Source organism: Dunckerocampus dactyliophorus, chromosome 16 (genome assembly GCF_027744805.1).
Source record: "Dunckerocampus dactyliophorus isolate RoL2022-P2 chromosome 16, RoL_Ddac_1.1, whole genome shotgun sequence".
In the NCBI taxonomy this organism is placed as follows: Eukaryota; Metazoa; Chordata; class Actinopteri; order Syngnathiformes; family Syngnathidae; genus Dunckerocampus; species Dunckerocampus dactyliophorus.
The window spans coordinates 14,265,956-14,291,540 of record NC_072834.1 but is presented as its reverse complement, the minus strand read 5'-3'; the positions used below and the strand labels follow the sequence as shown (position 1 = coordinate 14,291,540).

Sequence of the window (25,585 nt, the reverse complement as noted above, 5' to 3'; positions counted from 1 at the left end):
CATTAAGCATGATAACATGTACAGACTCACTTTCAGCCTTAGAAAATATTAAATCAGGCAACATGAGTGAAAGAAATTATCTTGTGTGTGAAGTAAAAGTTATGATTTACAAAATTCAAAGTGTGGGAATTTGTGTGGGTTCCAGCCCATGCAGGAATGAAAAAATATGCAAAGCAAGCACTAAGAACACAAACAATATTGGTTCAGTGTAAAGCTGTTAAGTCAGAGGCTAAGTCTGTAATTAGGGAAGAAAACATGACGATATGGCAGGGCAAGTGGAGTCATGAAAGAAAGGGGAGACAACTGTTTTTTTATCAAGCCTCACGTTGGGTCGGGCCGCCGGGGTGGAAGGTGCAGAAAAGAGGAAACATTAATCACAAGGCTTCGATTGGGACACGCTGGTTTAAACAAGACACTGTTTTGAATTGGTAAACGTAACTGCTAAATGTGATAGCTGTGAAGTTCTTCAGACAGTAGAGCATGTTCTTATAAATGGCTGTAAGAACGACAGAGAAAGAAATAATAGGAGGAAAATTATGGATATGGGAGAGACATTCAGCATAAAAGATGTCCTGAGTAAACCATCAGAGCACAAGGTCACAAAGTATTTGTTAGAAACTCTAAAAGCCCCAAAAGTATGTATGTCAGGGGTTTCAAACTCTCGGCCCGCGGGCCATTTGCGGCCCGCCAAGTCACATTTTGAGGCCCGCGACTTGACAGGAAACACTGCTGTAAATGCAGCCCGCAAGCGCTAAGTCATTGGTCTCAAAGTTGTGGCCCGTGGGCTATTTGCGGCCTGCCGAGTCACATTTTGCGGCCCGCGACTTACTGTAATACGGCCTGTGACAAGTCAATGTTACTCGTAGGATGCACACATAAGCCTACACTGAACTAAGAGTGAGTGAGTCACTTAAAAAATGTGGTAAAAAAATTCCACCCATTTTCTATACCCCTTGTCTTCATTAGGGTCACGGGTAAGCTGGAGCCTATCCCAGCTGAGTGCAGCAAAATATAAACTGAAATGTATTTATTTATTTGATTCACCCTATTACTGTATCAAGATATTATTCTTATTGTGAGCCATGTATCGCGTGTCGTATCGTGAGGTACCCCGAGATTCCGCGCCCTACTCCCAATACTTGACGCGGCCCAGCCTCACTCAGACTGTACCTCCAGCGGCCCCCAGGTAAATTGTGTTTGAGACCCCTGATGTATGTGTGTATATATATATATATATATATATATATATATATATATATATATATATATATATATATATACACTGTATTTAATATGGAAATAGCCGGTAAGCCATAGCAATCATTCACATCCGGAGGGTGGCGGTAGTGCACTAACATAGTCTGCATCCGCCGTTAAATGACAAAGAAGACGAACACTCTCTTCCATTCAAACCTCTCCATCACCATGGGCAAGACCAAAGAGCCGTCAGAGGACCTCAGTGATAAGATTGTAGACCTGCACAAGACTGGAATGAACTAAAAGAGCATCAACAAGAAGTATGGTGAAAAAGAGACCCCTGTTGGTGTAAGAATTGATACATGTACAGGAAGAGGACTTTTTTTTTTCCCCAATGAAGTACAAATTAATTTGTAAATGTATTTAATGTACTACTATAACTATAACTCAGCAGGGGATGAAATTGTTATTATCCCCACTATATACAGTATGAAGCTTGTAGCATTAGTATTGGTCGCTTTAGCATTGGTAGCAGCAGTGTTATTTTCCTGAGCACCGTGGAGCTTTCTCTCAGCTGCAGCAGCAGAAGGCAAACATGTTTAATCATCATGATGGAGGAGCGTGTCAGGTTGTATTGGATCACCTCCTCCGCTGTCATGTCAGGACATTGAGGCCCAACATCAATCTGAATGCTCTGGAAGTTGCTCTGTACTTCAGGAATGTTGGTTAGTTTTTCGTCCTTTGAAGGTCGTCCTCGGCGCGAGCATCATAATGATCACTCTTAATCGTCAGTGATGACACTGCTTTAACAGTCTAAGGTGTTTTGGTTGAAGGTCAGAGTTCATCACCACGGTGACAGCAGTGTGTGTGTATCGTTGATGGGATGCCAGAGTTCATCACGATTCAGCAGTTCCGTTCCAGACGCTGATGTGCACGTCTGGTTCCTGGATACACATGAGACATAAACGTGGACAAATAAAGCTTATTTGACAGGAGGAAAACAAAAATAGTTCAATTCTTAGGCCACGTTTAAGCTTTTCATGCACTTTACTACGTTAAGATGATATTTGCTATAAACATGTAGATCATTGCGGTAAAGCAGCACAGGGAGATGGAAAGAAAACATTATTCTTCAAAATGTTGCCTCTCTCTAAGGACTTTTTTAAGACTCCAAAGTTCAAATTTTGGATAACCTCGAAAATGAAGAATGTCAAGAACAGATTCATGTATCTCAAGTGAAATGGTATGGAATACTTACATCAGTACACTTCAGTAAGCACACTGTGTATTGTCTACTCACTCCTTCTTCTGTTCATTACTTTCCATCCCTACAGGTTGCTCCTCAGCCACCACTAGTTCCAGTGGGATTTAATCGGACAGAATTTTTCTCTACAGACGGTGTGAGGGCCAGTATTGTTATTTAAAAAAAAGATTATAATTAATAGTATATATTACCATACGTTACCATTAACCCCAGTCCACTGTGTCAAGTGCTGGCATCATCACAATCCAGCCACTTAATATAAAGGTGAATTCTAACACGATACATAACTGGCAGGTGGCTATAATAACATTATTAATAAGGCAAGATACCCACTTAACCCTTTTTCTTCAAATACATTGTCAATGATACATCTGACTTTCATTTCTGCGAGCAACTTTGAGCGTTAGTAACTTCCACCGGTGATCGCTGGTGCTTGTAAATTGGGTGCTCAGCCAAATGTAACAAGCATAAATAGAACGGCTCGGTCATAAAGGGTTCAGACAACTCCAAACCTCTACACTACAACATCAACTGGAGCAGTTCACAATCAATATTTATCCAAAAACATGACAAAATATAAACCTTTTAAATAAAATACATATACTCACCAGAGATGTCAATTTTACCACAACAGTCAGCCATTGCAGGTGTAACTTGGCTTGTCAAACAGTTTTATTCTGATCAACCAATCAGAGGACGGAAAAATGCCAGCTGACGTCCATTTTTGTAAACTTCTCTTGCCATCCATCCCCAAATGTTCTCAGTTGGATTTAGATCAGGGGAACACACAGTATGGGCCAAAACTGCAGTGAACTGCAGTGTTGTCCTGTTGAAAAAGCCAGTCATAACCACACAGACGAGGGCCTTCAGTCATGAGGGATGCTCCCTGGAACATCTCCACATAGCCATTGGCCGTTTGATGCCCCTGCACGACCTGAACTCCATTGTTCCATTGAAGGAAAAATCACACCAGATCATGATGGTGCCCCCTCCACTGTGCCATGTGGAAAACATCTCAGGTGGGATCTCCTCGTCATGCCAGTAACGTTGGAAGCCTTCAGGACCGTCAAGGTTCCATTTTTTCTCAGAGAATAAAACGTTCTTCCACCTTTTAATGTCCCATGTTTGGTGCTCTCGTGCAAATTCAAACGGGCAATTTTGTGGCGTTGAAGGAGACGAGGCCTTTGAAGACATTTTTGTTCTTTAAAACCTTCTCTCACAGATGCCGTCTGATGGTTATTGGACTGCACTCGGCACCGGTAACAACCTTCATTTGGGTCGAAGATCATCCCGTGTCTTGACGGACAGCCAATCGGATCCTCCGGCTTAGGGCCGGTGACATTTTTTGGGCTCTACGTTTTGACTTTTTTGTTCCATAACCCTCAGGATCTTTCAAGAAGTTTCAAATGACTGTCTTACTGCGTTCAACCTCAGCAGCAATGGTGCACTTATGCAGCTCAACTATCTGACCGTGTTCAAAGAGAGAAAGCTTTTGTGCGTTTGCCATCCAGAGATCCTGACAGTGTGAATACCTGACAGAAAATGACATTGAATCCACATTTTTTGGGCTGAGGCTGTGGTCTTATACTTTTTAGCAGCTGTTGAACAGCCTATTTCATTTTAATGCTTATTTGAAATAAATTGCTTATTCCAAATGTTTTTTGTCTCAGTCCCATTTCTTCTTTTTGCATTTTGGACCTCCAATTAGAACCTCCTTAAGATCAAACAAAATGTAAATCCTTGCCAATTTTTGAACTGGTCTTAAGATTTTGATCAGGAGTGTATTACAAGAGTTCTATAGAAAGGCCTTCCCTTTCTAACATGAAAAAACGCAGTCACACTAATGCAGCATTTGATTAGTTTCTAAGCTGTTCCTGCAGGAACCTCTCAGCTGCAGAGGTGATTTCCCCCCCCCCCAGTTTGTTCCCTCCCAGTCTGTGTCAGGATGCTGGTTTCTCAACTAACAGTCCTCCACATCCACAAAATCTCATCTTTCCCCTCCTCCATCTCACCTAAAACCGGAGGACGTCTTCATCTGGTATGATGACTTCCACACTGAAAAAGGATGAAAATGTGTGACGTGACTGATTCGAGAGGACCTCTGCAGCGTCGTCATGCTCTCGGCCGCCCGAGCGTGAAATTGCACGTTGCAGTCGGAGGACGACTGCTGCCACCTAAAGGTCAGAGGGCTGGCGCCGCGTCGGCACGGCAACCAGCGCCGTTAACGGGCCTTACACAATGATTAAACGGCCGCAGGGGGCTTAACTCAAGCAGACAGGTGCAAGGAAGCTGCAGGATCCTCTCGGCCGAGCATATAATTGGACTTCTTGATGGATGAAGTGTGATGCTAAGAGGTCAGAGAGCACAAGCAGAATTTGAAACAATTTATTCCATTTTTATTCACAAAATAAGCGCATACAGATGTCACTGATTGTTCAAATCCAACACAGACGATGACTCGTGTAAACAGTCCTCCATGGCTTGCAGCTCCTGGACTTCAGAGCAGTGGGGGCCACAGTGGAGGCAGAGGAGGCGTTGGGCTTTGGGAATGATGGCGAGGGCGGACCTTCTGAACCCACTGCAAGTGAGATGGAATATCCCCGTCACAGGTATATTTTTAAAAACATTCTACGTGGCAGACTCACCCGTTGAAGTGCAGCTGAGCTAACTTGAAGAGTTGTCGAGCCATTTCCACGCTGTCCTCCCCAAACTGGGAGCCGATGGCGATGGTGCTACGCTCCATGTGTGAGGCTGCAAGGCTCCACTGGCCTGCAGGAATAAGCAGAGATGTGTTCTTCATTTATGGACTAGTGATGTTCTTCCTCTTGACCCCATTAACACTCCATCAAACTCCCACCCATTGTGGCGTGCGCTCTGGCCATGGCGTCTGCAACCTCCCCCTGTAGAGGGTGCGCCTCTGCTAGCGTCCCGTCTGACTGACGCCACGTTCTTTCCAGCAGGACGAGGGCCTCGCCTGATGAGAAGGGGAGATGAACATGTAGACTCCTGCCTGAGAGAATTAAATGAGATTTCAGATGGGGACTCACTTGGTCTTTGTCTCTCCATGAGGTCCACGGCCAAGTCCAAGTCCTGCTGGACCTCCTGCAGCCTCTGTCTGACCTCAGAGGATGGCATCAGATAGCCACAAGATGGGTCTGGGCATTTAAAGTGTCTTCCTGTGTCCTTCATCTGGGGATAGTATGACAGCACAGTTGTCTAGTTGTTAGCACTGCTGTGCCTCACAGCAAGAAGGTTGTGAGTTTGAATCAGGGGTGTCCAGAATTTTTCCACCGAGGGTCGCATACTGATAAATCACAGGATTCGGCGGCTGTTTTTAAAATTTATTTGGAAACAGGCTAAAACCAACACATGTAGGTATGCAAAGAAATTATATCTATTTAAAGTTTTTTTTTTCAACTTTTGCTGTTATTTTCTTGTTTAGTTGTATTCTCATAATGTGCCACAGGCCAATAGAGAACAAACTGTGTGCCTCAAATGGCCCCCGGGCTGCACTATGGACACCCCTGCTCCAATGTGTATTCAGTTTTTCCAAAAATATGTGATAATTCATTGAATGCTCTACGTCAGTGCTTGTCAAAAAATGTGGCGCGCCCCCGGTGTGTGTGGGGGGGCGGAAGGGTCAGAGAGGACTTTCAGTATCACTGTTCTGCTCCCGCTAACATTTGGTCTCTTCTTTCTAGCTCAGCAGACAGACAACAGATAATGACTCCAGTTGGGGCGGGCATGACAGAAAATAAATGAGAACCTCTGCTCTGATGAATGGTCATTAGTCACGTGATTGACAGGTGATCTTACCACGAGGGAAGCCTTGCACTCAGCACACAGCAGTCCAGATGTTCCACCTCCACATTGCCCTTTCGTATCCTCTATCTGGTCCTCCGTCTGCATACAGGCCTCACACTCGCACAGGAAGAAGTACTGCTCCTGCAGGAGGCGCCTGCGCTCCCTGGTAGCCATCCTGCTGTTGTGAGGACCTGAGAACCAGAATAGGACCTCCCATCACGTCCAAAATCTGCTCATGTTCTTTGCATACATTTGTTCCTACCATAGCAGTGTGTGATCTCTTGTCCAGGAGACACGCTTTGGGACGCTCTTATGGTGACAGCGACGCCGCTGCCGTCAGTGGGGGTGTCTCCCGTGCTGAACACCAGGCTGGTGTTGGGACGACAGGAGTGGTTGAGCAGACTCAGTGTTGGGAATATGGCTGTGGCTATGCGTGCTTCCTGACTGGACTGCACTAGGGCGTCTGACGGACCTGGCAGGGACAAAGCAGGAAGTCCTTCGCGTGGTGTCACAAATGACTATGAATTGAATGATACTCTTAACGAGCGTCACCTTGCTCTTGAAGCGTGATAACAGCCTGGCCGTTGCACCGTAATTGCAGCAGGTGCCTCAACGCCACGCTTCCCAACAGCTGCCACTCCGGGCTCACATCCAAGTCTGCGTCCTGATCTGACTGTCCCGTCAGTGGTCCACTGAGATCCTTCGATGAAGGCGGTGGTCCTGTCCTGTTGAGCTTCATGCAGAGCGTCGCTATGGTGACTGCACACAGGAAATGCATGCTGGGACTCTGGTGGTTCAAGTGGTGCAACAGGTGGAACACGCTCATGTAGGAGTGACCGGAATATTCTGAGGGACGTGCGTTCTCTCGAGAGGACTCCATGGCCACACGGATGTTCTTCACCCCAGCTTTTAGCACTACTCTAAGCGCAAGCTGTGACATCACACCCACCGCCATCAGATACTCCCCGAGTGGACACTCCCAGCGGTGGTGTTCCTCCCAGGCCAGCTTCCGACAGCCATCAGAACAATAGCGGCTGTAAGCACACCCCCCACACGGCACCGGACTTAATGTTTGGACCAAACACCTGTGACAGCACCTGCACTCAGTCCCAAGCATGTCCCCCATAACTCCCTTCATGCTCGGGATGAGGACGCAGCTATAAGGCCTTTCGCTGAGGATCACCTCCCCGGCTGATATTCTCTTTGCAGCCACCAGGTGGCGACCTTTCTTTGAGCTGAAGTGAACAGCAGCTTGGGGACAAAGTCCTAATGTGAGAGGTCCGCTTGGTGGTCTTTCTGCTATTTGTGGACCTCTGTGGGTGTCTGAGGAAGAGAGGTGTGTGAGGCACTGTGCGCGGCGCTTCTCTAGCTTTTCTAAAAGATGAGAAGGGTAGCTGTTCCTCTTTGCTTCCTCAATGTCATCAAGAGCTTCCTGAAACAATGAGAACAGTTCACACAGCTGGCCTTTCCTGAACAGAACATAAATGGATTTGCATGTACTTTAAAGGGTCCTTGACATGATTTTCAACATTGCTTAAATATGTTATATGTTGTTTGTAATTAGGTTCTACATTGTTCAATTTTTGAAAGCAAACAGTAAATTAGTAAAAACTACATTTATAGCTCATGGCGCCACCCATGATGAGCTCGCTGTCGCTGTTCGATCTCATTTCTGGGTTAGGGTTAGGACGTCATCGTGGTGACACCTCTCAGCTACACAAACATGGCAGCGTATGAGACAGAGTATGTTTACGGTGATTGTAGGAAAAATTTGAGCCATGTGTCAATAGTTTTCGAGGAGAAAAAAAGGGAGAAACATTTGGAGATGAAACAGAGAATTTGCAAAACAAGGACTTAAGCCTTAAGGCATGGAGATGAAGATTGGTCACCTTCAAAACACAGAATGATAAGTGTATATTACTCTGGAGTTGCTTACCCTTCAATTATTGTTTAAATCGGCTTCTTAATTGGCGTAAAGGGGTCTTGTAGCCTTTTTTACTGTGCATTTTGCCGCCTCCGCACCCACTGTCAACATAATGCTGTGAAAAGATGTTTATATAACATGTACAGGTATAATGCTTTGCAGTCTTGTTGCTATGGTGGCATAGTGTTCAGAATACAATATGTTAACAAGACATGACTTACTCTGTTATGTGGCAACTTTGACATCATTATTGTTTTTTTTCCTGTGTACGGAATAGCATCCTTTTTCAAAATGCCTTTATACAGTACTTTCAAGCCAAATGCTTCTTGTAAACGTGTGCCTTCATAGCAGTCATCACTGAAATGTTCACTGCAAAGAACAGAACTCGAGGTGGCCGTCCATTTGTCTCTCGTTCTCTGTATTTGGTTCGTCCATTGTAGTCTTAAACCTTCGTCTTTTGGAAAAGAAATCAAACTTACAGTATCACTCGGACACTGTGAACATCCAGCAGCAACACAGCATTTTGGCATGACTACTCTTTTGATGAAAAATATAAGGAACAAAGTCGACGAGCTACCTGAGAAGTGTTTGTTTACTCAGCTTTGGCTAAGAGGTTTTAACTCCACTGATGTCACTTCCGGAAATGACGCTTTGCTGCGACGAGTTTATCATGGCTACTATAAATGTAATTTATATAACATATTTAAGCAAAGTTGATAAATGATGTCAGGGACCCTTTAAGGAAACGGTGTTTTGGTAGCCCATTTAGGTAGCCCTCTGCTGATTGCTGAGATGGAGCTGGACATATCAGCTGTAATAAAGGGAGGAAAACAAGACTTTACCTGATAGTGATGCAGGTGGTAGAGTGCTGCTGAGCGGTTGGCGTAGCACAGGGACAGCTGCTCTGAACTTCGGGGGGCGAAGCATACGCCCTGTCATGGCAGGAGACAGACGCACTGGATGTTTGGTGCACATTCATCAAAAGCAGATCATAGTAACTGCAAGTCTGGAGCCACAAAATCACCTGTGAGTAATGCAGGGTTGCGTCAGTGTACTTCCTGCTCTTAAAGCTAGTGTTGCCTCTCTCCCTGCATCTGGCTGCCGCCTCTGAATCTTTGTGTCCATGGTGTCCTGCAGAGATGCTTTGTAGACAGCACACATCATCTTGTCTGCAATCACAAACATCAGACTTAATTTGTGTTTTATACCTAAACAGTGGATCTTTGTTCAGTGCTACTGGGAAGCTTATGCATGACTCACGTGACATTTTGCAGAGACATACAAATAAGTAAATTGAACCACTTTTTAGCATTAACATCAACTCACGTTGTCACACTTAGGGCGCTTTTAAAGATGTCTTCTATTTCACGTACGGACTTGAAATGTTCTTTAAATTCAGGTTCGAGTCCGGCCCATTTACGAGCAACGTGGTCTTGCCACGGCACACACGGCAGATCCATTCAGGAAAACTATATACTTTCATTGGAGGTGGAAAGTTTATAGGTTTATCGTCAGCCCGCAACATCGGCTAGCTGCCGCCATAGCAGCATTGCCAAGGTAGGTTTGTAACGAGATGGTTCCTATTGAGTCCCTTCAAAATAAAACATATTTGACTTCTTATTTTGGTTAACTTCTTTGTTTCTTGCCCTAATCCCCATAGTGGTGGCTTTGTGTACTTTTCAGTAGCCAAATGTAGGGATGGTACAAGATGAGTCATACTTTTGCTCTTATGTCATTGCTGGCTAAAATGTTCATTTTATTTTGACGACAGAAATACGACCTATCCGGTCCACGGTGAACTGGACAAGTCAGGGCATTTAAAAGGCAACCTTTCAGCTCCAGAATATTTTGACATGAGCGTCAAACTCACACAAGGGGCCATTGAGGTAAAGAATAAGCATGAACATTAATACGACGACATCTTGGCTTGGCTATGCAACTGCTACCAGTTACTACAAACTAAACTGCTAGCTTGTATTACACAACAACGGTTACGATTTGCCTTGGAAGGTTTTCTAAAATAGACAACGTTGACAAAAAGACCAAGGGTACATAGACTTAAAAGAAAGCTGCCAGAAGGTTGTAATACCAGACCAGTAGTTGCATGTCAGTTCGTAAAAAAATGCACTATATGCTTGTCTGTCTTTTAAATATGCTGGTTCACAATATATGCGGCTTTATAAACACTCAGCAGACCTTAGGTCCTCCATTGTTTTGGTTGTGATGTAGTCGCTCCGCTGAACACTACCACGCATGCGCATGTTCCTCATTAGTTACACTAGTTTACACTAAAAGTATTGTATTTGTACTTTATTTATCCCACAGCGGGGAAATTCACTCAAATTCACTCACTTTAAGCCTTAAACTTTAAAGCTATCGTTTTAAACTTTCACTTTGAGACATGTTTGCTTATATTTGGGTTTACGGGCTGCAAACTGCTGTTGTGTTATTTACATACTATTAATGTATAATTAAGACACAGGTTATCAGTCCTTATTGATGTCACTCCTTTGAATTGTTGAATTTATTTAATGCTTGAGTGGATGATTGGTTCATTTTAAAATACACTTTTCAATGAAGTTTGCGCATATTTGTTTATTTCAGGCCCTGTTCAATGAGTCTCACGTTAAGGATCCAGTGTTGCAGGTTTTGGTGAGTAGACCCTTAAAAAGAATCCTTACATGACTCACTTGGTGGTAGAAGTAGTCCTCGGTCTATGTACGAGTTCCGTTCCAACAACTGTGATGTAAGTTGAGTTTTAGTGTGAGTTGGAACTTGGGCCTAAATTAATAGTCACTCACACTGAACACACATTAAGTAATACAAATATTAAACACTATATTTAAAAGAAAACAAAAACGGTAATAAAAAAAGAGAAAAACTCCTTGCATTTATCCCTGTGGTTGTCGTGTACATTGGATGGGTGTTACAAAGGAGGGAGGGACGGGCTTGTTGGGAGGAGGAAGTCTCAATTATGAGCTACACTGTCCATTTCATGGGAGCAGACACGTGGATTTGTCCAAAGATACCATATGTTGGTTGCGGCGGTTGATCTTTGATGTTGAGCTGTGTTTTTCCACTTTCTGAACATTTTGCGATGACTAATTTCATGTTCAACTTTTATTTGATGTGGTGCGATCAGGAGTGTCTGCCCCACGTTCGGGAGACATCACAAAGGGAAAAAAGATAAAAAGAACAAAAGTGATGTTACCATTCCTCAAGTGTAGTGACGTATGACTACGTATTATTCCACCTATGTATCCTATTGATGTAACTAGTTCTATTTCTTTTTTGGACAGGATTAATAATTCATGGGAATACGCCGTAACAAGGATACGTTATAACATGAGAATTGCCTGTATGGATATTTCTTAACATGTTTATACTATGATTCCACGTGATAGTAATAAAGATAACTGATGAGGATTTTTATTGATGCAGTCATTCCCTGTCTCCTCCGCCAGAATCTCCGTGAGTACCCAAGCACCAAAGGACCCTCCAAGTACCGTCTGAACCTGAGCGATGGTGTGCACATGTTGTCTAGTGAGTGCCCTAGAGTTTGCATAAGGTTAAGCATCATTAAATGCGTCGTTACTGCTTGTGTTAGGGGTTGGCACTAAAATCCGCCGATGGTTCCACATCAGAGCAGGCCTTAAGAAGTTATTAAAAGCTATTAAAGGAATGAAAGACAGTGGCGATGATTACATGAGGGTGGATCCTTTCGGGAGTTGGATTCAAAGGAAATGAAAGACAGGCGAGGGGAGGGGAGATCCTGACAGTGTGCGCGTGTGTGTGTGCAGGCTTCCTGATGGCCAGCCAGTTAAACCACCTGGTGGAGTCTCAGCAGCTGACCACAGGCTGCGTGTGCAAACTCAAGAAGATCACAGCGACGTATTTATCCAACAAGTGTGTGCACCTTCCACCATATTGTTCTTTACCTGACAGCTTGCCATGAATGAACAGTCTGTTGTGTCGTAGGCAAGTGCTGGTCTTGTTAGACATGGAAGTGTTGCAGACTGCCGAAGAGACCGGAGGGAAGATTGGGAATCCCAAGCAGTTAAATGGTGTGTAGGACTCCCTCGTGAACATGTGGACGTTTTTGGGAAGCAATAATATTCACACCGTTTGTTTTAACTGGCAGCTCGGGAGGTGTCAGACATGAGTACCTCGGTTGCAGAACCCTCCGTGTTTGATGAAACACCTGGACCATCTGCAATCAGCATGACAAGTAAGTCTTTATACCAGGGATGTCCAAACCTTCTCCAGTGAGGGCCGTATTCTGAAAAATTTAATGGTTTGGGGCCCACTTTGCTACATTTTGTACATTAAAGATGCTAAAAGCAATTTAATGTAGGTCATATGCTAAGCTGTATCACAACAAACACCTTAGCTTTGTGTTACAGATGAAAGCAAATTTAGCATAATATCTGACGATATATGTCATTAATAATTTATTAATTTTAGAATATTCTGCGGGCCAATGAAAAAACAAGCTGCAAGCCCAAAATGGCCTATAGGCCGCACTTTGGACACCCCTGATCATATATTTTACAACGTGGAAAGTCTGAAGTGCTCCTGGTTTAGATGTAACTAGATTGACGTTTTCCTGTCTGGCCAACAGAGGGCGCCATGCACCCACCCATATTTTTATCCTCACTACTTGCTGTTTGATTTCATCTCATGTATGTAACGCGAGACCAGACATGTTGCTCAGTTTTCGGTGTTAGTTAACTTGAACACATGAATTAAGTTATCGTTAAGTCTTTAAAATCAACAGCTTTCACTGAGAGACCAACATAACGGCTGTTCTGCTGGCTAAGCTCCATTTTAGTGTAGACATGTTGTTTGTTGGCACTCCCAAAAATCCAATCAGCACGTTGGGTGCATGTTGTGTGTCTGCACTCATGTGTTGTGACTGGCGTTGCAGCTCCTCCACTTGATGGCTTCATGAATATTGCATGGCTGCGTAGTTGAGTCCCCGCCTGTAGCGGCGCGCAGACAGAACGCGTCGACTCATTTGACTCAGCAAAGACGGGACGGCGCATTAAGTACTTCATCAGCCGTTTCCTCCTTAAAGCCTTTGATCCGTGTTACCACGGCGACGCAGCCAGCCTGCTGCTCTCATTAATTGTTGCGTTGATGAAACGCTCATGAGCACGGCCCTCCAGCATGAAACCTGCTGCTGGTGTGTTTTACCACCGCTTCAAAATGCTTTCTAGTACTCTTATTAACAGCTGCTTCCATGAGGCGACACACGCGATGCTGAAGGTCAAAAAAAGCTGAAACCAGAAGTTTTTTTTATTACTTGTGCAATGGGCTAATGCATCACAGCATGTGTTGGGAAAATTTGATTAAAAAGTAATTTGTGATTGTGATAGTTAATTTAAAAAAAAAAAGTAATTAGTAACTGAATTACTCCTCCATAAATATAATTAGTTACCCGGGAAAGTAATTATTGTATTACCATTTTGGAAAAAAATATCTGGATTACCTTTTTGGAAAAAATATCTGGCGTGTGCCATTCTGAGGTTACCATATCAGTGCGTGATGGAACCACCTGCTTGTCTTGTTTCGATGTTCAGAGTTCTGATGTCCATGAATGCACCTCACGTGTGATTGGTGGAGAATGAGGAAGTGTTGTGTGCGAGAGGATGCAGAGACGGTGTGCTAGTTGGCAAAGTTGGATCTGAGCGCCGCTGTTTACGTGTTGATGTCAGAATAAACGTTTAAAAATAACGCACCACTTCACTTTCAGTTACGTTTGAAATTATAACTAATTAGATTAGCCGTTACTGGAGAAAAATGATTAACGCCCTTACTCCCACACTGATCATAGCCTGTCGTAGCAACCCCCAAACATAATGCCATTATGCCTCCTATAGGCTTAGAGCAGCATTGAAAGCAATCTGATTGGATTCTTAGGAAGTGCTATGATCTTCAAACGATGCCACTCCACGATTAAAGTCCAGAAATGTTATAATAAGTCAACTAGTTTTCCTGCCACTAAGTGATTGTAGACTTTTTTTAACCTTTGTACTACTAAAAGATGAATATCCGGGCACATGTTAAACACAAGACGTGAACAAATTATTAGCAATTGCTGCGTGTTGGAGAAGGGGTAGGATTGCTGCTCCTTATCGGACGTGTTGGATTGTGCAAGTCTAACCATTGATGTACTCCCATGTAACTTTGTTAAGCATGTCCAAAATAAACGAAACCATTACCAAGCCCGTTCCAATTATTTTCCCATAAAAACGGTAAATAGTTGTGGGGGGGTGGCCTCTGTTCTGAGCGTTCTTCCATCCAATATGGCCGCTCGTCTCTGCCAAGTAGAGGTGCTGCATCCCTCTCGTCATGCCTGCGATGAGTCACTGCTGGTGGTAAACCAGCGAAGGAAGGTGCGTTCACAGCGGGGAGTGCAGGAGAGGGGGGCCTGGTGGACACTGCCAAACATAAGAAGATTGTTGGCTATTGTGTTGATTACATCACCACCACGTTCTGCCAAGAGATGGATGACATGTCCACATGGCAATGCAAAGTCAAGTTGTGAAGTTAATATGCAACGAAAAACTGTTCACTTGACTTTTTAATGGAAAAATTTAAATTTTTTTGGAGACATGAACACACGTCTTTCTCTTTCCTGTGCGTACTAAAGATATAACAGATAAAAAGAGACACCTCATGACCGCACGTAATGGGAAACACCAATGCCCTCTACAAAGACTTCTATTAAAACACCTCCAAAAAGCTCAAACAAGGTTTTAATGGTTTGTATACATGCTGTGACATACATTCATGACAACATGTAACACTTACAGCAGTATTACCGGAACTTACTTCCTTGGCGCATTGATTTCACATAGCAACGAATGTCGACACCTAGTATTAACTTGGCCAAACTCAAAAATAGAATCATAGCAGAAGTGGCAGCAGCTCTAATATGTAGCCTTACCTTTTTGGTAGTGGTCTGAGGCACTGTGAGTGCGACGCTGACGCGCTGCAGGCGAGTGTGTGGTCAAGTTAGTCGCTAGCGGTGTGGTGAAGTGTCAGTGCGCCAGTTGTGTAACGGTTTAATTTTATTTGAACATGCATACAAGTTAGAATGCAATACATCGCATAGTTCAATTAGCAGTTCCACATTTCCAAAAGGAGTAAGAAGAAGCAAAGCTTATTTAATCCTACCCCTCGTCCATTTCACATCAATTGCAAGACATTTATTCACTTTCTGTATTCCAATGTAGTCTTTTCCAGTTGATACAATGGAAAATGATAAAGTAATGTAACAGTGTCGTAATATAATTGTCAGGGTTTTTCTTCAATCATAATAAATAATAATCACATAATAAGTATAATAGTAAAGAAATAATAGTCAGTTTATAGACATAAGTGAATTTAGCTGTAATAGGTGAGTACTGACGATGAACTCACCAGAATGAAGAGCAATGAGTGTAGTGATTAGACATAGCATTTTGTACACAGTGGTTCAAAACCCTTCTTTGTATTTTGCAAAAATCAACTGCTTGTATTGTTTCTTGAAATCTCTCGTTTTAGTACTTTGAGTTCCTTACTCAATCCATTCCATAATTTGATTCCACATACTGAAATGCTGTGAGTTTTTAGCGTTGTTCTCGCATATAGGTGTTTTAAGTTTAGGTTTTCCCTGAGATCATATTTCTCCTCTCTTGTTGAAAAGTACTACTTTAAATTTTTGGGTAGCAGCTAATTGTTTGCTTTATGCATAATGTTAGCTGTTTACTAGATCAGCAAATTTTAATATTTATGATTTTAGAAATAAAGGATTCAGATGTGTATATTCTCTATACGCGGCGTTAAGGATGATCCTATCTGATCTTTTTTGCAGTACATTTAGTGAATTAAGATTACTTTTATAGTTATTACCTAATATAAAAATAAATTAGATATGGTGATGTCATCCATCCATCCATCCATCTTCTATGCCGCTTATCCTCATTAGGGTCGCGGGTATGCTGGAGCCTATCCCAGCTGACTTCAGGCGAGGGGCGGAGTACACCCTGGACTGGTCGCCAATCGCAGGGCACATATAGACACACAACCATTCACACTCACATTCATACCTATGGACAATTTAGAGTCACCAATTAACCTAACATGCATGTTTTTGGAATGAGGGAGGAAACCGGAGTACCCGGAGAAAACCCACGCATGCACGGGGAGAACCAAGCAAACGCCACACAGAGATGCCCAACGTTGGAGATTTGAACCCAGATCTTCCCGATCTACTGACTGTGTGGCCAACATGCTAAACACTAGGCCACCGTGAGGCTCATGGTAATACCAAAGAACAGGAAAGAGTATGGAGTGATTTTTGATGTAGTTCGATTGGAGTAACAATGTTAATAATAATGTTGCTGTAGCTTGGTTAATATGCCCATCACATATGTAAATGGAGTGTGGTGGCGCTTTTTGGAGCCTTTTTCAGAAGGCTTTATCAGTGGAATAAGTGTTTCCCATTACGTGCAGTAATGAGCTGTCTCTTCTTAGCTGTTATATCGTTTGAATGCACAGAAAAGCAAAATACATAAGTGTTCGTTTCACTTAAGGACTGTGCATGATGGGCAAAATTCCCCCAAAAAGTACAATTTTCCTTTTAAGTGCTTATTCTTTATTTAAGGGGTGTCCTTTTTTTCTTCTCCCCAAAGCTCATGGACAGGTACTCAGGGGAAACTCGCCTATGAAACTGTCCCCCATGAAGGCATCTGAGATGGCGGCCCCCGCGCAGGCTTCCCCTAGGGAGATGTCGGCCATAAAAGGATCCCCCATGCAGGCTTCTCCTATGAAGATGTTGCCCATAAAAGGATCCCCCATGCAGGCGACTCACATGCCACCATCCCCTATGAAGGAGTCCCCGATAGAGTCTCCTAGCCCCTCCAAGAGTCCGACAAAAGTGGTGCCAATTGAGAGACTCAACCCCTATGTGAGCAAGTAAGTTACAGGGTGCATCCTGGTAAAATACAGATACAGTGGAACTCATGTTATTAATCTGTTCCAGAAGGTGTGACTCGAACTGAAACATACTCTAACCAAATCTATTTTTCCTTAAGAAATACTAGTTTTTGTAGTACTACAATTTTACATGCAAAAACCCCACTTCTAAATGCAGATAAATATAAATGATGAATGAAAGGGATAAATGAACATTTAAGGTTACTTTTACCTTTATTGAAGACATGATTGTTTGCAAAGAGACGACATGACCAACACGAACACCACCTTTGTGTTTTGCCACAAGTTACTTCTTGTATTCAGTGGTGGTTCTCAGTCTGCTTTTATTTTCATCACAACTACAAAACAAAATAACACAAAATGGGGCCTTTTGGTAAAGATGGTGAAGGTGAGAAACACTATTGAATTTAAGAAATAAATCATGCCAAAACACAAATGTGGTGTCCGTGTTGATCTTGCTACCACATTGTGTCAACAATCTTGTTTTCTGTGAAGGTAAAAGTAACCTTAAATGTTCATTTATCCTTGTCGTTTCTTATTTATATGCATTAAAATTGTTTAATGTATATAAAACTGAAACTGAAAAACTATAAAAAACAATTGAGGCTCGTGGCGTAACTGTTTGATAGCTAAGAACTACACTGTCACCCACTGAGGATGACAGACTGGTGACTGTGCAGACGTTCAGTTCCTGTTCCCATGTATTAGCAAGCTGCTAACAAAGATGTCTTATGATAGAAATACATTGAGAAAAAGTTGCACTCACGCAGTGTACTAATAACTCGACACGCGTGCCATATTGTACGGGCCTGCTCAAACCGAGGTTTTGAGATAACAAGACTATGTATTGTTACCCCCCGCCCCTCCACCCAATGTGGGTGTGGGTTGTGCTTGTGCATGTATTTGTGTACATTTTCTTTATATTTGTGTGTGCTGAATTTGCATGGAAATGAAATAAGCACTTTTCAGGGCAAATGCCACCACTTAGCTTGGATTTTGTTATTTGGCTCACTGGGGATGAGGCCCACTCCATTTCCTCCTTCCTCCCTCCAGGCTTCCATTTCACTGCTGTATTTCCCCATCAATTTGCTTATCGTTTAATGAGGCCCGAGTGGTCCTGTTGCTATTAAATCCAACAGATAGAAGAGACAAGCACTTGAGTGTTTGGACTTGGTAGTGACTATGACTCACGGCTTGGAGGGTGTGGCCATAAGGTGGTCATTGTTTACACAGCCAGTCAAACAGATGAGAGAGGGGGTTCTAGCAGATTTCTGTGGTCTGTCCAGGGACCACGATCTCTGGCACGGACCCGCTGAAGACACTGGTGCTTCTGGTCTATGAAGCGACTCATGTTGATATTTTACTGTTTACAATGAGTAAATATATTATGTATTAAGAAACTGCATATGTGTCAGTGTGCACTGTGCACCACTTTAGCACCTGTGGTGGCAGTGGCGGAGCCAGAAATTTTTCATTGGGGTGGCCAAGGTGAGACCATTACTCACATAGGGGTGGCAATAAGTTGATACCTGAAATGTCTCCATGTAGCCCCGCCACTGCCTAGTGGTAGTGACCACTTGTCTGTGTAATAATTATGATATGGTGTACTTGAAAATCAAATGATTATGGTCTCTGATGTTATCCAGCTAACAGTGCTGTCAAAACATCCAGAAAAGAGAAAATATGTCATACTTTTGTTCTGTGTTGTCTGACTGTTTTGGGCTGCTGTGAACGCACCAGGGGTGGGGCGTGGGTGTTGGGGTCAGTGGAGGAAAGCCACTGTTGTGGTGCTGGTGTGCTTTTTGAGCTGGTTATGGCCGACAGTAGCCATTTCTTTACAATAAGGAGCTTGTTGAGCAACCACCTCTTTCTATATACTGTATGACTCAGTCTATAGCATCAGTGCAGACGTTAGAATACTAAAGACACTTGACAGAATACAAGGCCGTAATGTAAATAGCGCCACTAGTGGTACTGACCACTGGTCTGTGCCAGAGACCAGATGGTTCTGACCACATGAACCTGCATAATGAATATGGCATGGTGTATTTTAGAGACAAAAGATTATGATGTCTGACATTATCCAGCTAACAGTGCTGCCAAAATGTCCAGACAAGGGAGAAAATATTAAAGTCACTTCGTAGACCAGAAGGGCCAGTGTTTTTAGCACCCCTAGTGGTAGTGACCACTGGTCCGTGCCAGAGACCAGCTGGTCATGATCACTGTGCCACTGGTCGTGACCAGTGTCTTCAGTGTCTCTAGTGGCAGGGACCCCTGGTCCGTGCCATAGACAGTGGTCCCTGGACAGACCACAAAATCGTCTACAACCCCTGCTGACAGCTGACAAGCGCATGCCGCCTTCACTTGACTAGTTGTTCGTTAGTTAGCAACAAATAGAACTGATAATTGGCTCATGCCCAGCTGCCGCTTTCCTGATGGCAGATTTAATTGCTTGGGAAGTTGGGGCATGAATATCTGTTGAAACGCAATTATCGTCGGCGTCACGGAGCTGGGTGTCAATCGTCTGGGTGTTGTTTAAAAACAGCAGCAGCTGCACATTTGTGATACAAGCAGGAGTTGGCAGATTTACAGCGTACCTCGTCGAGTCTTTGAAAAGAAACTCCTTCTTCTTGGCCTAACTTTAAAAAGACAGCAAAGTCCTTCATGGCGATACCTTGGGATTTGTTCTGTTACCCAGCTGTGATTCACTTTGGTGACTGATGTGAGCAGTCGGGGGTGCTCATTAGCTAAAAAGAATCTCTTCTTTTAACTCATTGTGTCTGCTGCCACACAGAGATACCCCCGCATTGACACGAGCCTGTTTTTAAGATCTTTTTTTACACGCCGTACGTAAACACAGTCATTCTCCAACGCACTTGGTACATTCTTGGTACTCCTGTGGTGTGAACCCTCATAAAAGCATATGCTGTTATATGTTTTATGTTATATGCTGCTCCGATCGATTGGCATATGCCGATAAATGCCTTTCAACGCCGATCACAAAAGCCTATCACCTGTGGCTTGTACTATTGCAACATACAGCCTGTAGTGAGCGTCTCTGCCCACTTTCCCCCACACTGCGCAGGTGTGCCAAAGCCAAACAAACATGTCTGCCGTGTTGGACTTAACCTGTCGTTTGGGAGAGTGATATAGATTTTGAACGGTGCAAAAAAAACAATCAAATTGCCTCGAGAAATATCTCGCTGGGGTGGCACGTTAAAAAGCTATAGTTTGGTGCGGCATTGGGGGGTCTGGCACTTGACGGGGTGTGGTGAGTTTTCGAGGCTCGCGATGTGATCATCAGTCGGGCGGCAGGTAATGTGGCTAGTGCTGGTCACTCGTCCGTATATGCGTGGCAGTCGGAGGTCTAAGGCGGATAGCCCGAAAAGTGGTTGGATTAGAAACTGGATGGATGGATGACCGGCCTTTGTCGGTGGTGGAGGACACCGGGTTTCAATCTGTGCGCTCTTGCACCCAAAGTCTCCTTAAAGTAGGCGTTTCATCCTCTCTAAGTTTCACCAATGAAATACTGTATGTTCTCTTGAAAAAGTAAGTAAATATGTTTTTGTCTAAATGAAGGTGATTTTACGGTTCTTTTTTTCATATCATATAGCCAAAAGTAATTTTTTAAATTTACACTTAATCTATGTCATCGGTATTGGCTGATGGATGATCTGTATCAGAATCAGCAGCATAAAACGGTGATCGAGACATCCCTAGTTATTATGCTATTCTGCACCATAACAGTTTTTTTACGCTTTACTCCTTCCACATTTCTCAACAGGTTTCAACAGTTTCCTCTAGGTTTCCAGCAGGGGCGTCAAACTTGTCACCGTGGGCCACAGTGCAGTTATAGTTGCCCTCAGGGGGCTGCCTGTACTGTGAAACCATATAAATGTATAATTGCCATATGATATTACGACACATTTGATCATTTACAGTACTTACATTATATATTTACTTACTCACATTGAAATCAGAAGTTAAGGTGCCAAGCAGAAAGAAAGATAAATACCTTTTAGGGTTTTTTTTGTAATTAATAAAAAAAAAAATACATTTTTAAAGAGATTGGGCCTCATTCCCGAAACATTCTTACACACAAATGTGTTCTTAAAGCCTTCTTACGAAGATTTTTGGCATTCACGAAACGTGTTCTTAACTCACAGTTCTTAGATCTAAGAACAAATTCTACGAACGCTCAGGAGGACTCTTACGCACAAGCAAAGCTTGTGGATTGGATTGGATTTTGCAACCTGATCCCAAAAAATGTAGTGCAAATAAAATATCCCAACAATTATTTATCATCAAAACAACTAAAATATACTCCATGGATAAATATATATTCAAATACCAATTCATCAAAAAAAAGTAGCTGGCTGGACGTGCGCTGCACAGAGAGAGAATGTAAAGGGACCATGTAGATTTATTTGCTGAAAGCGACAAATATTTCATGTCCCGCTTCAGGCTTCACTGTCTGTTCTTGCAGGTGTGCAGGATCATCAGAATAACATCGCAATGAAACGTGGTGTGCCTATTGTGCACGTAGCACCCCCAGATAACGACATGCGCCCCCAGCCACGTCTTGAGCCAGAGCACGGGGCTGCTGTATTAATTAGGCAGCGTCTAATCAAATGTAACCACAGAAAAATAAATTGTCACACACAAACTATGTATTTTGACTTTATTTTCCCATCATGATTGTGTAAATATTTTCTAGAGTTTCCGAAATGGTTTGGTTTCTGATTGATGGCTCACCTCCCGTTTCCTCCAGATCCCTCCGATGCAGTCTAATCTTTTTTTTTGAGTCTATTTTAAGTCAAACCACTTCTTTTTAACCTCTGCGGTGGTGCGTTTCTCCGTGGAAACGGCATTTATGTTTCCTGCAATGGTGCTCCATGCCAACTCTTTTTGGATGGCCTGATGACCGGTGGATACACGTGAAAATAAGGTGGTCTTGTGTTCGGTCATTCCTTGTAAAAGCACCTCTATTTCAGTAGAATTAGTTTTTTTTTCGTTTGTTGTCCAGCTGCTCCTCAGTCTTGCCCTTGCGCGTTGCCATCTCCGCCTCCAGCTGCCTGTTGCGCACGGCACATTTTTGACCTTATATAGGAAATAATAGGCGGTGACCTATGCAAATTAGGCCTCACATGCACGGGCATCGCAGTTGGCATTCATCAACCTAAGAACACTGGTGCGAACGATTATCCCTACTTAAGAACGTGTCGTGAATGTGGCGCAGTTTCCAACCCGCGCCTTCTTAAGTACACTTCTTAAGAAGACTTTTAAGAAGATGTTAGTGAATGAGACCCATTGTTTCTAATAACAAGGTAAAAATAAAATGCTAATATATATTTTTTTCAAGTGTCTTTTTGATGTGTATTACTTCCAGGCTTTCGTGGGCCACATTAAATGATATGGGGCCTGAATCTGGCCCCAGGCCCTGAGTTTGACACCTGTGGTGTACAGCTTTTGAGGGTGGTGGGAACAAACACACATTCAGCGGAAGCAACTGTAATGTGATTGCTCCTCTACAGTTACATTTGGGATGCACGCGTGCACAGGCACTACGTGTGTGCGGCCATTCAGTAGTGGTATCAGGTCCAGATACCAGCATAATTCACGTACTGTATTGGAAACTATATATACCACCTGCGGGGATTTCCGATCCATGAGGGACACGTCTCTGCTTTAATGTTGTCAGCAAACGTAGCTCGAAAATTGTCAGCGAAAGTAGCTGCCTCCACGCACACACAAGCGCTGTGCCTGACACATTCACAGCCACATAAAACAGTTGGTCATCGCAAACTACTTAACACTGCACAAAACTTTCAGGTCGCTACAATATCGTACTTGCCTGTAGACAGGAGTTTATTACAGCCTCAGATCAAATCAACAGTAAAAAATGTAGTGACCCGGAAGTGCGACGTTAAAGAGTTCTGTCTTGTCTGACTGTCTGTGAAGCCATGAACGCACCAGGTTGATGGCTTGTGTGTGCGGCGCTGAAGGTGTGGAGACAACTACGTTTGGTGATATTCTTGTAGCTACATTTGCTGATATTGGTGTGGTTGCATGTTAATCTAGACAGAGCTCTGGTATTGGCAGGTCTCCAAATTGGATCGGAAGTGAAAAAAAAAATGGATTGGCTCACCCCTAACTGATACAAAGAACAATCGGAGCCGACTGCATTGACTAGTGATGTGCAGATCAATACTGAAATATTGATATTTTCGAAACCAGCTCTTCGTGCTCTGAAATGGATTCTCAAATGAAAATATCGATACTTTCCACATGTCAGTCATTTGAAGTGATGTTTGTCTAAAACATTGACCGATCGTAAACTGAGCCATGTCTGAATTGTGAATAATGTTTTCATTCTAAAAGTAGGTCTTAATACTTAATCATTTAATTGTTTTATTAATTAACTTTTTTATTCCTGAAACTAACTTTCACGCACTTGATGTGATTTTGTCCTGTTTTTTCTGTTGTTGTATATTAGCTTGGCTACATTGTACATCAGCCCACTATCTCAATCTACTTCAGCGTTTAGAATAAAGAAATTACTTGATTAATTTATTTACATTAATTTATTTAATTCAAATTAAATATCTGGTATATGAAATACTTCTTGAAAATTACCTGACACATAAGACACCAAGGCTCTTCTCCCACGATTGCTCAGTTTGGCTGGACGGCTGGGTTTAGGAAGAGTTCCTGGTCGTCTTAAACTTCTTCCATTTAAGAATTATGGAGGCCACTATGCTCTTAGAAAACTTGAGTGCTGCAGAAATTATTGTATAACCTTGGCCAGATCCGTGCCGTGCAACAGTTCTGTCTCTGAGCTCTTGGGCCGTTCCTTCGACCTCACGATTCTCATTTGCTCTGACATGCACTGTGAGCTGTAAGGTCTTGTATAGACAGGTGTGTGCCTTTCCTAATCAAGTCCAATCACTTTAATTAAACATAACTAGACTCCATTGAAGGAGTAGAACCATCTCAAGGAGGATCAGAAGAAATGGAAACACGTGACTTAATGAGTCTCACAGCAAAGGGGCTGAATACTTATGACCACGTGATATTTCAGTTTTTCTTTTTAATACATTTGCAAAAATTTCTGGGGGGTTTTTCTGTCAAGATGGTGTGCTGAGTGTACGTTAATGAGAAAAAGAATGAACTAAAATGATTTTAGCAAATGGCTGCAATGAAACAAATAGTGAAACATTTAAGGGGGTCTGAATACTTTCCGTACCCACTGTAAACTCCCTTTGATCTTGACAATTTCCAGTGCTCAGCATATTCCAAACATTTACGGTAACAGTTTTCCACGTAACAAAAACTCCCACTTTTCTCATAATTGCACATTTTTGTATAGCATTTATAGCTTCAGCTCTTCAGCACTCACACACGCCGTTTCCTACACTAGTTAATGCCATTCATTCATTCAGTCATTCATTTTTTATGTCGCCTGTCCTCACTAGGATCGCGGGGACAATTTAGAGTCTCCAATTAACCTAACATACATATTTTTGGAATGTGGGAGGAAGATGGAGTACCCGGAGCTCCTGTCTGTGTGGCCAACATGCTAACCACTAGCAAACCAAATGCCATTGTTGTTATTAAATGTGATTTATAGGTGATAGAATGCTTTGTAGTCATGCCACTGTTTGTGTTGCAGTTGGACCATCAGAGCCAGAGTCACCAGCAAGTCCAACATCCGCCAGTGGAGTAACTCCAGAGGGGAGGGGAAGGTCTTCTCCTTTGACATTGTGGATGAGAGTGTGAGAAGAAAGGCACGGTCACCCGCACGCGCACAGTCACAACCACCTTCACATGTTGTCTTCAATGTTGTGCAGGGAGAAATCAAGATCACGGCCTTCAACAAGGAAGTGGACAAGTTTTTCTCTCTGGTGGAGCAAAACAAGGTGAGCACATTGGGAGCTTCTGGGAGATTCCTGTCAAAAGTCTTGGAGGTAGTTTGTGCCAGCAAAGGTGCTTACTAGATTTTTTTAAGGGATCTGATTTCACTGACATGTATGAGCAAAACGTCAACATCTTATCTTTGTGATGGTGTATTATGTAATAATAAATCATATTACAAGTAATAATGAATACATTTATTTTGAATATACTGAGGGACACTACAGAAACAACTGAGGTGTGAAAATGTCCCCCGGGCCGCGCTTTGGATCCCCCTGGTCTACATGATCAGTTTCTGCTGATTCAGTCCAAACATAATTGCTTAGTTGGCTGCACTGACATTGACATTGTGACCTCTCTGTGTCATTGGCACGCCATCGTGGTAAACACGGCCGCGAGACATGCAGGCGAGAGGCGTGTTGCGTGAGAGCAGGTGCTTGCTAATGGAAAGGCAAGGTTGTTCCTTATGTCTCACATAAGGATTGTGGATGGGACAG

General features: G+C 43.1%; 2 protein-coding genes across 7 annotated transcripts in view; one reads left to right on the top strand and one right to left on the bottom strand.

The window, feature by feature from the left end:
* The first annotated feature begins 1,285 nt into the window (after positions 1 to 1,285).
* Positions 1,286 to 25,585, top strand: part of LOC129168735 (replication protein A 70 kDa DNA-binding subunit-like) — a 37,773-nt gene continuing 13,473 nt past the window's right edge. The window contains exons 1-11 of one of the 6 annotated variants that reach the window (XM_054754344.1): positions 1,287 to 4,815; positions 4,912 to 6,267; positions 9,961 to 10,075; positions 10,794 to 10,841; positions 11,654 to 11,732; positions 11,990 to 12,095; positions 12,168 to 12,253; positions 12,331 to 12,417; positions 16,871 to 17,153; positions 24,847 to 24,949; positions 25,025 to 25,093. In XM_054754344.1, the coding sequence (XP_054610319.1) occupies positions 6,242 to 6,267; positions 9,961 to 10,075; positions 10,794 to 10,841; positions 11,654 to 11,732; positions 11,990 to 12,095; positions 12,168 to 12,253; positions 12,331 to 12,417; positions 16,871 to 17,153; positions 24,847 to 24,949; positions 25,025 to 25,093 (1,002 nt within the window). In that variant the 5' untranslated portion in view covers positions 1,287 to 4,815; positions 4,912 to 6,241. Of the gene's footprint in view, positions 10,076 to 10,793; positions 10,842 to 11,653; positions 11,733 to 11,989; positions 12,096 to 12,167; positions 12,254 to 12,330; positions 12,418 to 16,870; positions 17,154 to 24,846; positions 24,950 to 25,024; positions 25,094 to 25,585 lie in introns of all 6 variants that reach the window. The other 5 variants (XM_054754343.1, XM_054754345.1, XM_054754347.1 and 2 more) reach the window with 5 other exon arrangements.
* On the bottom strand, positions 4,831 to 9,772 carry smyd4 (SET and MYND domain containing 4). The gene is made up of 10 exons (XM_054754342.1): positions 9,516 to 9,772; positions 9,214 to 9,358; positions 9,032 to 9,121; positions 6,818 to 7,697; positions 6,528 to 6,737; positions 6,278 to 6,456; positions 5,509 to 5,650; positions 5,319 to 5,435; positions 5,107 to 5,230; positions 4,831 to 5,039 (listed from the first exon to the last, which is right to left on the bottom strand). The coding sequence occupies exons 1-10, from the start codon at positions 9,647 to 9,649 to the stop codon at positions 4,886 to 4,888; spliced, it is 2,175 nt and encodes a 724-aa protein (XP_054610317.1). The 5' UTR covers positions 9,650 to 9,772; the 3' UTR covers positions 4,831 to 4,885.